General features: G+C 41.4%; 1 protein-coding gene across 7 annotated transcripts in view; it reads right to left on the reverse strand.

Moving 5' to 3' along the window:
• Positions 1–15,080, reverse strand: part of usp32 (ubiquitin specific peptidase 32) — a 37,930-nt gene that overhangs the window by 20,135 nt on the left and 2,715 nt on the right. For all 7 annotated transcript variants that reach the window (XM_037470776.2, XM_037470758.2, XM_037470805.2 and 4 more), the window contains exons 2-5: positions 5,508–5,635; positions 1,910–2,015; positions 1,154–1,272; positions 77–236 (exon numbers count right to left, since the gene is read on the reverse strand). In XM_037470776.2, the coding sequence (XP_037326673.2) occupies positions 77–236; positions 1,154–1,272; positions 1,910–2,015; positions 5,508–5,635 (513 nt within the window). The remainder of the gene's footprint in view (positions 1–76; positions 237–1,153; positions 1,273–1,909; positions 2,016–5,507; positions 5,636–15,080) is intronic.

Consider the following 15,080-nt stretch of genomic DNA (forward strand, 5'->3'; position numbering starts at 1 on the left):
TCAACAAGTAAACACTGTGTGCACATGCACCATTTTCAAATCCCCGGAGTTTGTTGTGTGTGTGTTTGGGACTTACAGTGTGTGACGCCAGCCAGTGTCTGGTAGAAGGTAGGCGTGTCGCTGTCATCTGTGAGTGTGACACACACTCCTCCAGACAGGAGCCATCTGGATAGAGTGAAGGCCTCCTTGTTCTGTAGCAGCCAGTTCCTGAAGCGCTCATAGTTCACCTTGTCCCCCTGCCACAACATACACACACACACACAGCTAAGTGCCTGACCTGTGTGATGAAGTTTTTGGTATGAAGCTCTTATGATTTTAAATGTCTGCTTTGTAAATAAAATGTATTATTATTTATCATCTAAGGAGAAGATGCTCTGCACGTGTCCGCCTCTCACCCATGTAATAATGATGGGACCAGTGATGTGATGATAGATCAATGAATCGGGGGAGGGGAATTGGGGAAGGGGTCACCTGGATCAGGGGTAACTGCCGTTGTATCCATAATTGGACCGATACATGAGAACTACTACATTTACATTTTGATGGAGCGTTTTAATTTTAGCCGCCGCAGCTTTTTTGGCATCCCTTGGGGAATAAAACATTTTATTTCAAGATGAACATTTTTCTGTGATTTCATTCATTCTTGCAGTCTCTATTTGACTTGAAACACTTTATACTTGACTTAACACACATTATAATATGCATCAGTTGAATTTGAAAACATTTTGGAAATATTACTTAGTTGAATCTACTTATTTGACGGTTGTTGACGTTAAAAAAACTGCTAAACTACTTCCATATATAAGCGCTTAAATCTTAGTGCAATTTGATATTGTGACGTTCCAGGCCTTTGCATGAAGAAATCACTAAATGCACCTGGTTGAGTTTCAACTAAACACCCCTTGAGTAAGTGCATAAGAAGCAATTTAAGACTGGCAAATAGAGTATCTGCATGTGAAATGTTATTCGGTGGCAGCAGGGATTTACTGTCATCAGATACCAGTCACTTTTCATTTGGAACGGAGGAGTACATGGATGGCCAAAATAAAACGTGATTGTTTGGTTGAAGTCACCGTCTGTAGTGCATCCAATTTGCAAGTCCACGGGATGGACATGTATGCAAATTGTCTGGTTTTTTTGTAGAACTGCTGACCTCACTGAAGCACTTCTTGAGGGAGGTCGGAACTTCTCCATCCAGGACCTGCAGAACTGCTTCTATATCTTCCCTGGCTGCGTGTCCACTTAGATCGCTGGCAAACAGGCTGAAGAGGTCTGAGGGCACACACACACGCACACACAAAGAGTGTCAGAAGAGATTCCACCCTTATCCCAGGAGGGCTGGCCTCTCGCATGTAGCAGAGGTCGATAAGGTCCTGATAGATGAGCCTGCCTACAGCACATTCACCACAGCTGTAAGAGCAAGAATAAACAGAGGCAGAGAGGCTGAAAGAAATACCACTGCAGTACCACCACGTCGATTGAAAATGACTGTTTTTGTAAAACTCTTTGAAGAGAGCGTAGACAAAGAAGTAATTAAGTAAACTCAAACTGAGGCGCTTCTAGGAGAGCCCCTGATTTTGGGGGCTACCTTATATTAGGCAGCAGCACAATGCTTTGCTTCCTCTGTGGAGGTTCAGTACCTCATACAACCCATCCATAATACCCAAACCAATCCTTCAACTAACACTCACACTAAATATTCAGAATGTGGAATCGTACTATAACTGGTCATGCATACTGTGCTTACTGAGTAAGTACAGTATTTGTTGTAAACCAGTTTTCCCATAACGATATGACTGTTCTTTGTAGTTTATGGTTGTTTGTAAGCATCCATATACTGTCACATTTAGCAAAAAAGACAACAGTAAACAGCCAACAGACTTCCTGTTAACTCATCAAGAACACTTACACTTGGCCTTCTCCTCATCGCGCCCTCTGGTCAGAAGCACCAGACCCACGATCACATTGTTGAAGTGCAGCCCTTTAGGCGAGCCTCCGAATGAGGTGTAGATCACCTACAACACAGGAAATACACGGCATGGTAAGAAACAAACAGACTACAGGATGATCGCCTCGTGATCAACATGATCAATAAGTCCTTTCACTTCTATGTTGTCATATGTTCCTGCAATTGATCAAATCTTCTTTTTGCAGCAGTTAGGGACATTTTCACAGGCTGCTACTGCAGGGTGCTCACCACTGCAGCGACAGGACAGCTCCCCAAAAGGTAGCTAGATCTTTTGGTATTAACATTTTTTATTTCACGCAAATATTGTAAACATGTATTTTCCATTAAAAAAAAGCCCCTTTGAATGAATGAGTGGGGGCGTGAGTAAAAAGTCTATATAGGGTAGGTAAATACAGCAAGGTTACAGAGCAGTGTGTGTGTGTGGGTCTCTGCATGAAGTTCACTGGTAAGGACGTGAGCATGGAGAGGAGACACAGGGTGACTCCAGCAGGGCTGCTCCCTCGGTGGTTGCAATAAGTGTGTGTCCTCCAAACATCCACTCATCCCCGTCGCTGCTCTGTACTCATCCATCCATGTATTCTATAGAGTGAAACTACATCAACGACTCAAAAAAAGCTGGAACACAAGATAACGCCTCATTTGCATAAGCTTTATCATAAGTTCTTCATGGCATACAGACATCAAGAGATTTACAAATTCCCTCTGGAAGAAACTTTGATATGATATGTCAAACAAAATGAAAAAGAACCGTTCCCCGGTCAAATTAGGCCTATTGGCATTGTGTCAAGCATTCCTGATGATCTCCTGACAAATTACATTAAGGCAACATTTAGCGTCAACCAAGAGGGGAACAGAACTAGAACAAAAATAATGAACAAAGTATACTTTGTTAAGAAAGCCAAACTATTAAGTGCTATTACTAAGTGCCATCGTGAGTGCTACCTATAAGGTATTGTCAGTAGGGGGTGCGTTTTCAGCCCTACAGGGGGAGTTCATTCCACCATTTAGGAGCCAGGACAGTAAAGAGTCGAGATTTGGTTGAGTGTTGAGCTCTCTGTGAGGGAGCAACAACCAGATTGACGGATGCAGAGCAAAATGAGCGTGCAGGGAAGTAAGGTTTGACAACGGTCTGGATGTGGACTGGACCTGACATGTTTGCCACACGGTACGCAAATACCGGTGTTCTGAAACGGATGTTGCCACCCACTGGTAACCCATGACAGGTGCAGAGAAGCGGAGTAGAGTGGGAGAATATAGGTAGGTTGAAGACCAGTTGGCAGGTAGACCTGCTAGGAGGGAGTCATCTCAAAGAGTGAGATGATGGTATTTCTTTGAACCATACCAGAACCTGCGTTGCCTTCTGAGTGAAGAAGGGGACGTGTTCTCCTGATGTTGTGCAGCATGTATCCATGGGAACGTGTTGTTACTGTGATGTAGCAGTGACATATTCAGACTAAAGAGATTCCTTCATGTGGGGTTTTGATGGCAGAGACTGATGTCTGACACGTCACTCCAAAATCCCCCACAGGAGTTTGGTTTTGGGGGATATTGTTTGTTAAACCATTTAGCGAGTCCAAAGCCCCTACAGTCACCCTACAGTTCTTAAGACCTTTTCGCACGGTCAAAAAACATAAGCCTGAATCCCTACTGAAGACTATTTGCTGACAATTTTGCGTTCAGACAAAAAACAAAACCACAATATGAAAATCCTGTACATTTCACAGAAATATTGTGCACCGTCAGACTAATTGATTCATGAGTTGTGCTTCCCAAAAAAAAAACCTGTACTCTAATCAACAAACTTAAGACATTATTCCAGCAACCTTCAATGTGCCAGAGTATGTGCAATGGAAGAAATGTGGTGGCATTTCCAGAGGGTGGTGCAAAAAGAGCACGCTATTGTGACAATTGTAAATGCTGAGCTTCATTGCACTGATCTCATCGTCAATGACACGGCCGATTCATACGTTGGTTTTTTTATTCTTTTGGAAGACAAGATCGATATATTAGTAGACACTTTAAAATAGTCAGTTCATTATAATACCCTCAGAGCTCTGGGGATTTCTAAAGTTCATGATTACATGCCAGATTCTGGTTGTTAGCCAGGAGTTCAATGCCATTTGGCTCACTGTAAAATCAAAAACTAATTATTGTGGGTAACAAGGAATTTCCTTGGTCAACCCCCCCCTTCAAAACAAGCTTATTCTTGGCAAACCAGCCCACAGGGGCATATGGCACCAACTGGACTGAGGACTAAAGTATGTTTAGTCAGTCCACAGTTACAAATGCTGGGCTGCACAAAGACATCCACACAACGTGGACCCAAGTGGACGTGGATCGGTGACCTAATGTCACCCAAACAGAAAGAAATTATTTTTATGATTTGTGTTTATCCAACAAAGAAATCTGCTTCAATACATATTTGTTGGCATTTAGTCTTTCAAAAACAACATTTTCAATACAGGCAAAGCTTGCACACACTTAATAAATGGGGGGGTTGAGCCCCATACACCATTTTAAGAAGCTCAGATCTCCCACAGACTGTAACTATAACTGAGACTCAGACTGTGACCATGGAGAGAGTTTAAAAAGCACTGCATTTGTCAACGTTTCTGACAAGACAAAGACAATGATCGAACAGAGATAATGGCGTAATTGAATCAGTTTAACATCTTTGTGAACACAAACAACCAAAAGAGAACCGTTTTGGAACTCGATAAAGACTTTTCTTTGTCAGTGTTCTGAACGTTAATAACATTTCCGTCTCTCCGCTGACCGATTAGGCTGTCAGAATGTTTAGCAGCCATTTTTCCGTTTTTGGAGACCAGCAGTAACCTCAGATCTGGACCGCTGTCCCAGCAGTAACTGCTGCCATGGTGACAATTGGAAAGAGGAAGGAGAGAAAAGGCCAAAGCTCTTATGGTCAATAGTAAGTAAAAGTAAATAGTAATCTGAATTTGCTTATTGGCCAATACAGCTTATTGGATTACAAATTACTTTAATTATTATTAGCATTTTCTAATACTACCCCTGTATAAATGAGATATGATTGCCATTAATGGGCTCAGGTAAAACCCAGAAAAACATGCAGAAATACAGTCCAGTGTGCAAGGCCTTTACCGATGGGTACAGAGCATGAGCTCAGAGATGAAAAAGAAGCACGACGGCTCACTCGCTTCTCAGATACGTCTTCCCGTTAGTGTTATCCCCTGCTTGGAACCCTGAGGTGTGATCCTATCCAGCCCCTTATCGATCCCGAGATCCCACCACACACCCAGGTTGTCTCTTTTTCTTTAATGAAGGATTACTTTCTAGCGTACAAACTCCATAAGAACACATACTTTATCTGCTTGAACCCATTCCTCGTTTCTTTTCTACAGGAGAGACGTTTACATTTCAGGGGACACCAGATAATCTACTCTACCTGACTTAACCTTCCCCATTGTTGGTGGCTGCCTTCAGCCTCTAACTGGAACCATCACTTTAGATGAAACATCGGGGCTAATAGTACTTGGCGTGTGACATTACGGTGGCTTACCTCAGCAACTTTATGAGGAACTCCATCCCCCAGCACTTCCTTGTAAAAGCACTGCTGGGTCATGTAGTAGGTGAGGCCGCTCGTTCTCTTGAAGGCATCTTTTAGCCGCTTCAATTCAACATCAGTGACTAGACAGAAACAGAAGAAAAAGACATAAACTCTCTGCGGAGAAGCCAAAAAAAGGTTAATAATCCATCTTGTTGTAACTATTTTCTACGAGACAAATATTTAAGTTTTATACATTTATAGTTCAATGGCCGTGCAAAAAAAACCTTGAACAGCATAAGAAAAAAGAAAATAAGAATGGTTGTTTTTTTGTGTTTTGAGTGAAAAGACCCAAAAATAGGATCAAAACACAAAAAGCTTAGTTACCGTCAGTTAGAGGTGATAAAAACAAAAACAGCTTTGACGTGAATCATTTCTATTATCACCTCAAAATCTGACTGAGATCCATATTCCACACTGCAGGTATGTGATCAAAATGTGGACGGAATTAATAATTGTATGACCCACAGAGCTGATATTTGATCAATTAAAAAGCAATAGTTTTAAAACATGTCTAAGCACATCAGAGTGGGATTGCTATGTTGAAGGGAGCGGCAGCATGATGGCAGAGTGGTCGTGGTGAAAAGTGTGCAGTTACACCAAGTTTGTTCGAGGTGAGCCAGGCCGGAATCAATGCATGACAACGAGAATGTTAGAGCATTGTCCGAGGTTATCCGACCTGCTTAAGCCGCGTGTAAAGGCGGCTGCAGTTTGGAAGCACACCACCTAAAATGTTATCACCATTTCAGCATCTGTTCAGGTGCACCTGGAGCTTTTTTTACATTACATACAATTTAGCAGATGCTTTTATCTAAAAGGGTCAGTTAGAGGTTAGGTGTCTTGCTCAGGGACGCTACGAAACAGGACAAGTATCAGCTGGGGATTGAACTGCCAACCCTGGGGTTGCCAGAGGACTCTCTAGACTCACTGTGCCACAGTCAACACCTTCAAAAGGGAGTGACTCAAAAACAAACCCTAAGATCTAGGAATATTACAGCAGCATTTTCAGGAGTGCTCTAGGTAAAAAGCCATTCGGCACACAGAAGATTGGTTTAAGTCAAAGAAAGAAGGGACAAAGCGCAGACCATGAAGTGGCGTTACTGCTCTGACAGTTTGGTATTAGTAAAATACAGTTATTCTACTACATAAGGGATTGTTGTCTGGTCACTGTGAGTAACCTCTGACACTGCTGAGAGTAATATGGAGCCAAAGTTAGCAGCCTTGCTGATGGCTGGGTGTAATATAGTAATATTTAGTTTGTGACTGAGTGTATTATGTAGCCAATGACCGAGGCCCTTATGTACGTATGCTTATCAGCGCCATGGCCAACACGCAGAAAGCGCTCTCTGTGATACTTCAGTTGACGTCGTAGTTCACTTCAGTGCAGATTGTTTGAACATATCTCACCATGCTTTTAAGGGCAGGTTGCAATACGAGCGCAAAAGCGTTAGTGAATGAGGCCCGGAGTGTGATATGTAGCCAATGGCCGAGTGTAAGACCAGTATATTCCTTAACATTGAACAATGGTAGAACAATATAGAAAAATATATGCTACATGGTATTGCTTTGAGAATGTATTTTACCCATTACCACCATGTGTTCTCTCTCCTATCCACCAACCATCAGGTCATGCTACTGGGAGTTCTTATCAGCTGGGTTGTGAACAGCAGCTCAGTCAGCAGTAATCCATTACATTTTCTGTCAATGTTTCACAGTATCAAGTTCTTACAATATCAATGTCAGCTAAATATATTACTGTGCTGTTCCTGTCATATAGAAACCACTCAAGCTGTGCTGCATCTTGAGACTATAACTGATCAAAGTACACTTCTAAAACCTGTTTGGATACAGCTATTGAAAAAATCAGTATGAATGGAATTGATGTACAAATACTGTTGTGCCAAATTTGGGCATTGTTAACTCCTGATCGATTAAAATCTCCTGTATCACATATTATACTGTCTTCCCTCTCTTGTATACAGAGATTCAAAATGGAAATCAAAGATTAATACATTTCAAGTAGTTTCTACTCAACAGTGTAAATCAACCAACATCTATCTTTTCAATTCCAAAAAACAACAAAACCGAATGTAAATGAGTACAACGGTCAAGATATCATCGCAGGGTTTCACACTCCTGTTGCACGAACTCCTACACACTTGCACACACAACCTTACTTGTGACCTTTTTTTTCTCTCAGTAACCATTAACCATTCACAGAGCCATGAGCGTTACTCCTGCAGAAACCCTTTTTGACTGCAATCAGCTGGACTTCAAATAAGCTTGGCTACATGAATCTCTTTGCCCATTCAAATACTACAAATACCTGATTTTTATTTATCTTACTCTTTTCCCAACATTAAGTCCTTACCCAGTCCTTACCCACTGCCTACACAACAAACAGAGGGATCTAAGGCATTTTCTTGCAAAGGTCAAGGGAATGTATAAGAAATATAACTCATTTAACCATCATTAGTCATTTAATAAAAAAAGTTTACGTGTTGTCGTCTCCTCCTCGTCTCTTCATTCATTATTGGAAGTTTAATGACGTGTAAAACAGCGCCCCTCTAAATGTTACGTGCTAAATGAGCGTTGAAAACATGCTACTGCACTGTCTCGGACAACCGAGTGCAGTACGTGTAGTACAGTAGGTGCAGTACAGTTGTGTCCATGAGGAAGCCAAGCGGAGTTGGCTTCCCTTGATGAAAAAAAAAATTAGAAGGATTAACCAATCAGTGAGGCTATTGTGACGACACTGCTCCCTGTGATTGCTCAGGACAAAAACGGGCTAGTGTGGTACTATAAGGCACGCTACAGGGACATTTGATACCCAAATGAGAGACCCCAAAATGATCACATTTTTAACCAGTTCTGATATCCATGGCAAATTTAACAACTTTTTGAATATGATAAAAGGCCTCAAAAAGGGAAAAACCAACACCAGGGCCAACACCAAAACTAGAGCTCCGTACTGACAGGAAGTTCTCGGACTGTCAATGAGGTGAAATACGTCTGCAGTGAGTGGCTCAGAGTCATGTTTGACATGGAGGTAAAACTTAAAGACTTCTGATCTAGTGTGTGAATGAATTGTTGAATCTGTGCTGTAGGTAGCTGCTTGTGCTTTTGGGAGGGTAGTTGCATAAATTAATGAGGTTTAAGATGACCGAGTGTGTGTGTGTGTGTGTGTGTGTGAGAGACAGACAGAGAGCACGTCGGTTAGATAACAAGCGTGTGGAAGATGCTGGGCGCTGTAATAGCAACATATAAACTGCAACATACGATTTCTGCACCCACCCCCATAAAACATACACAGCTCAGAGGTTGTGTTACACTTAGCTTCCTCGGAAATGTTCCCCACGTCACGCCACTGATAAAGAGCATCCAAATTCAGGATTGATAACGATATGGTAGGAGTTTAAGTGAATGGAGCTGTCAAAATGGTGAGGGAAGGACATATTTTATTTCCTTATTTGACCTATATTCACAATGAAGCTTGATTAATTCGTTCAGTAAATTCTCCCAATCAGCACATTTATTTACTATAATGTTTGAGGTGTATATACCCAGAGCAGCATTAAAAGTGTAGACTAAATGCATACGTAACTGCCTTTCAGATTTTTCTCATCAGCGAAAAGCAGCAAGGACCGGAGTGAAGCTATGTAAGACTTTCAGAATTAGTCAGCTTCCTGATTTTAAACATTTAAAAGGGCTTGCGTAGTGTGAACAAAATGAAATGCATTAGTATCATGTTGTGGGCTTATGATTTGCACCATCTTTGTTTCTTGAGGAGTGCATGAGGTCAGTAAAAACAGCTTTCTTTTCAGAGCCCATCAATCCTTTGCCCTCTATGACAACAATTGAAAGGCTATGTGCCTATTCAACACCTGCATAGATAGGAGAGGGCTGTTGCTCACATGGCTACATGAGGGGAAAATCACATTACAGGGAATTAGATAGGAGAAGAAAAAAATAGAAAATTCAATAGAACATTTTACACAAAGCAAAACAGACGCAGGTGTATGTTAGCTGTATTTTCAAAGCAATAGAATGAAGAGGGAAATAAAATATATATAGTTGACAGCTGAAAAGAGCACTTCTGGTAATGCCATATCTGTTTCTCTGAACAGAAATACTAATTTGCAAATAACAATGCATTATCTCAGGTTCTAAAATGATCCAGCAAACAGAGCTCAGGATAGAATAAGGTCAGAGGTCTTTAGTTCTGACACACTAGCTGGGTCTCATTTTGGCGGCTCATCTTGAGGCTGCTTCCACCTCATCCTGTTCTAATATTTAACATCACTTTGTCTTAGTTTTAGCTTATTAAACCGACTATATATTTGGTTATTTCAGGGAGCCAGGAGAGAGAAGCCGCAAGTTGAAGGCAAACAATGTGTGGTAACATTTATTTACTGAAGCTTGGAAATATTTTGTAACCATCTTTACAGTTAAATTAGCTCGTACATGCAAGCAAATAGTCTATGCATACAAGTTAATAGATGTGTTTACTGCTGTTTGTATTACCTTAAGATTGCAATCTTACTTTTAACTAAATGTACATAGCTTAATTGATTTTAATTCAATTTAAAGTGCTTAAGAAGTGTCTTCTCTCATCCTGAAATATATTGTGCTCCAGAAGTGAAGAATATCTTCATGAATTAAATAAGAAGAAGCATCTCAATGTCTTTCAAGTCATATGGCTTTCAATGTCAAGCGCAGCAGGTTGCTTCATCCTCCTCATCTCTGAAAGCGCACGGATTGATCCAGTTCATCCTTTCTGGGGAGCAAGCCTCAAGACCCATGTACAGGGCCCAAGTTCCATCCACCACAGTCTCACCAGGTTCTGTGGGAAACTTACTGCTGAAGAGAGCACCAGTCTCCCTGGTTACAGCTTCAGTGAGCTAATGAGCCAGGTGTCCCAGACCAGCATGGTGTCCACCTTAACATGTTGCTCATGCCGTACCAACCATGCATTACAACTTCATCTTGCGGACGCCACGCTACGGCCTCTAGAGGAGGAAGAGGAACCTACGCTGCCCGGATGTCCGATTGTTATTTTTAGTGTAAAAAAGAAAAATGGATGTGTTGCGGGAGGGCGTGACTAAAGACCGAAATGAGTGACTGTTTACGCTCAGTGCGTGACACCTGCAGTGTGGACAAAAAGTGCCCCCTAAAAAAATATGTAAATGTCCTACCCTGGTAGGAGCAAACAAACAGAGAGAGGCAGGAAATTGGGTGTATTGTGAGCAGTAAAAAGAAAAAGAAGAACTTGAGGTCACACGAGGAAACGGTTGCACGCGGATCATCTATTAAGCTGCTTCCGTGTTTGATTTAATACTAGGACTTACTATCGTCTGAATTGTGTCAATGCCATCATATCCAGGTCACAGCTGAAACGACAGGGCAAATAAATACAGTGGATAGAGGACATCCACGGAGCCCCTCCGGATGATATGAAGAGTCTAAATAGGAAGGCGTTTACATTGCCGGGACATGTGGGACTTCCAAAACATATACAAAGTGGAAGCAGTGGTTATTTCTTCCATGGTGGAAATAGATAGCTTAGTTGATAACAATTTATGAAAGTTTGTTTATGGGATTATTAATGGGATGACGTATTTACAAAATCTCTGCACTTTGCACACAGAGTTTAGCAGGGGGTTTAATCAATGGAATTGTGGAAAAATCTCAGCTGTGTCTAATTTCTTCTCATAATGAGAAGGGCCTGACTCAATTTATACTGGAGTGAGACAGAAAGATCAAAAAGCCCTGCTACTGAAAATCAAAATAGCCCAGGTCTGCTGGTAGCAGATAATAGCTAAATTGTTACAAATAGCTGGACTAACGGGAAAGGAAAACAAAGCAGTCCATGATAGAAAACACTGTGTATTGTTGATGCTGTAATGCAATGGGGGTATTCTTGGTTACCATTGAATGCACAGCAAACAAAAAGGGCCTGATTTCTGCTAGTGCACCAATACGCACATCTTTCAGACAAAGCCTGCGAACATAACATACAGATACACAGCAATGCATGCTTAGCTGTTCTATTGGTGTCTCTCGTAACGTCGGTCACAGTCAGGATTTCAGTGTTAGACCTCCTTACTTAGTTTTAATGGCAGCCGAGCAGCCGCAAACAAAGCCTGCCGTTGTGACTCAATGTTTGTTGTCCTGTGAGATAAACTGGGTGTGCTGGAAACACCCCGACAGGAGAACTGAGGCGTCTGGAGCAACATGCAAATACTAAACTCACAAGGGCCAGTATCCTTTCAGTCATGGTGAACTGTCAACAGAAACACACACGGGGAGTGTTGTTCTGAGAACATTCGGTTCACCTGGAAGCACACACCAACCTGCCTGCCTAACGGGATGGAAAAAGTCCTAAAGAGTTATTAGGATGTTACAATTCCCTTGGTTTGGAAAAAGCATGGTTTCAAAGTCAAACCCAAATATTCCATTCACCGCCGTGTCAATATTTTTACAGGTCAGTTGCGCAAACCGTTCCCCAAAAGCTATGCATTGCTAGCTGGCCATTGCTCCTAACACAAAGTCAATGAGGCGTCATTTAACTGACAATAAAAGTTGATTGAGATTCGAAAAGCTGTCTAGTGAGTGAGTGCAACAAGAAGGGAGGCAGCTACTGCTGCTACTGGGCTCGTTTTCTGTGGCTGCTCGAACATAAAGCCATTGCGAAATGAGCGATGTAACCAGCAAACTGATGAGCCGCTAAATGTCCCAACACTCTTACCATCAAGGGCGTAACCATGGTTTAGACATTGGGAGGGTCCAAATGAATACCCCATACATTTTTTTGTTAAGTGCATTGCCTACAATTCTATATTTATATATAGAAATTTGCACATTTAGAAAAGTTCCGATGACTACATTGACCATTTGAATTCACATCTAAAAAGGAATAAAAAGGAGAACATTTATTTTACATATATTCTTCTGTATATTGGGGGGAACATGACCTCCCCAAAGAATGCGTAGTTACGCCCTTGCTTACCATGGTGTAGGACAGCTTATCAGATGTTTTTTAGATTAATCGAACGGAATTAGCGGGCCATCAACTGTTAGGCTCATGCTAAAACAATAAGCCACATTTTCAGCTTTATGTGTCATTGATTCATACCAGGACGTGTTTACAGAGCAAATACCACACTGGACGCCTTGTGGCAGCATTAGGCCAATCTGCATGCACAAGGTAAGAATGCAAAGCAGAGGTCTGTCACCTCGACTGATAAAGCCTGCTGACGTCAAGCAGAAATGGGAGGCTTTGCCGTTCTCAGGGGACTGTGTACTGAGTAGTGAGAGTGATGACCGTACGAGACCATGTGGTGGTCAACCACAAAAGGTTCAAATGGCCGGTGTAGTTGTTTACAAGGACTCTAGGAAAATCTACCATGTCATTGTAGATCCACCTGTCACACGGGCGGTGGGATCATATTATCATGTATTTCAATACAATTGCACACAAATAAGAAAACAAAACAGAATAAAACACCACTTTTTTATACTGAAATTTCTTTAATTCTCATTCATTAATTGCCATTACTGTGTCGGACCAGTGTTTTTTTAAACAAATGTGGTTATAAACTCAAACAAAATATTGCTTTAAAACACAAGATAATAAAGATAAGAACTCAAGCTTTTGCCCACCAGATATAATCTAAATTAATAAATGGAGACCGGCTTCTAGAGAATTAACTTGAGAGTAGCCTATTATATACAGCACCACAGTTTATCAGATAAAGATTCAACATCTGTTCATGGTTAATATTCTCTCCTTGTTGCGCACTAGCCTGGAGACAAAGTGAGCACTGTTAGAAGTTGTGTTATTTGTGTCCATGTTTCACATAAACAGGTCGTTTTGTTGCCCAGTTGGATGTGGTCTTTGCAGAATGCTGCGTCTCCTTCACAAATAGACGAAGCAGCACGTATTTTTAGCACACCAGGGTCGCTTCTTAAGTGGCTGCAGCTTGTCTAGATGGATCACAGGCCGTCTAGGGCGCCTGCAATCAGCTCCAGCAGCCACTGCGGCTAGCATTATGACTGCTTTCCTTCATATTCTTTTTTTATTTCAGGGCTGGTCTGTTCCTTCCTCTACAAGAACCATAGACTGGCTTTAAGTCTCCCAGCAACTATTTTAACATTAAAAAAAGGATTGGTGGGGCCTTGATTATACACATATTTAGTGTAGAGGGCAGGCTAGCACAAAGAGGGATGAAACCGGGAGTTGCTACAACATGCAATGCTACCCAGCGGCTCCAAAGTCTATAGCTTTAAAAGGTGTTTACCAGGACAGACCTGGGTTCTATGAATGTAACCACATCTTGCCTCATCGGTTCCCAGGAAACAGTCAGCTGCTACCTTTGGAAATACTCTGAAGAGACTTTTCAAAGTAAGAGCGTGTTGTCTGATACAAAAAGGTGCTTAGGCAATACTGAAACTCTCTATGTGCCATCAGAGTGTGTGTATGTGTGTGGCAATCCTGATAGGATGGTGGCTCCTTGCAGAGAAGCCTCTCAGATCACTGTATGAAACTGACTGCTGACACGTTTTGGATAGCACGTTGAGGGCCTCTCGCGATAATCAATACATTGACTTATCGCACGATATATGGAAATGAGCAGAACAATTTTTGGTGCTGCAATATATTATATTATCAGCTCCGGTGTGGGAACATAGAGGAGAGCCAATAGACGTGAACGAGTCGGTGTGTCAACTTTGTTTCGAAACCGTGGAAACGAAAGGAGAGGAAACACAACTAATGTAAAATCTCACCTAAAAGACAACCATCCCACCCAGTTTTTCAACCTGGGTACAACAACAACTGGAGCTGGAACAGGGTCTTTCAGACAGTCATCATTTTTCTCGACAGTGCAAATATAAACGTGATAGTGAGAAATTGCACACTCAAGTATAGAGTAACTTGCTATACAGCCAAATAGATGTAACCATTAAACACCCAAAAAGAGCCTGCCTCAAGTCCCAAAAGGTAAACATATTGGTGTTTCTTTGTTGGAATCTGCAATACAATTTGAAAACTGATCTGGCAGCAGAAATGGCCTGTTGATGCATCTGTGCCTTTGTCTAGTTCTTGTTACTTGGCACTTTTTTTGTTAACAAAGGGGTGTATTTATTTTATGTTTTTTCACACCACTTTAAATGTCTAAATATTCTGAAAAATAAAATGTTATTTGACAGTGTACTTCATTAGTATGCTATTATATTGTCATTATTTAATCATTGGCATAAAATGGTCTGAAAATTACAATAATATTGTTTGTCACAATTACTTTTTGTGAAATATAATCGCACAAAAGTAGTTATCCTGTTAGCCCAAACGTGTTTGAAGATAAGAACGTGCTACAGAACGACCTTCCTATTTTAAGTAATCTATGCACTCTTGTCCCTTTCTTCTAAATGGATTTGTAGTTGTAAAAATCTTTGTGTCTCGCCCGAGGACACATCGACTTGGACTAGAAGAGCTGGAGCCAACTGGCAATCTTTTGATTGAGGGCC

This window comes from Pungitius pungitius, chromosome 3 (genome assembly GCF_949316345.1).
Source record: "Pungitius pungitius chromosome 3, fPunPun2.1, whole genome shotgun sequence".
Taxonomy (NCBI): domain Eukaryota; kingdom Metazoa; phylum Chordata; class Actinopteri; order Perciformes; family Gasterosteidae; genus Pungitius; species Pungitius pungitius.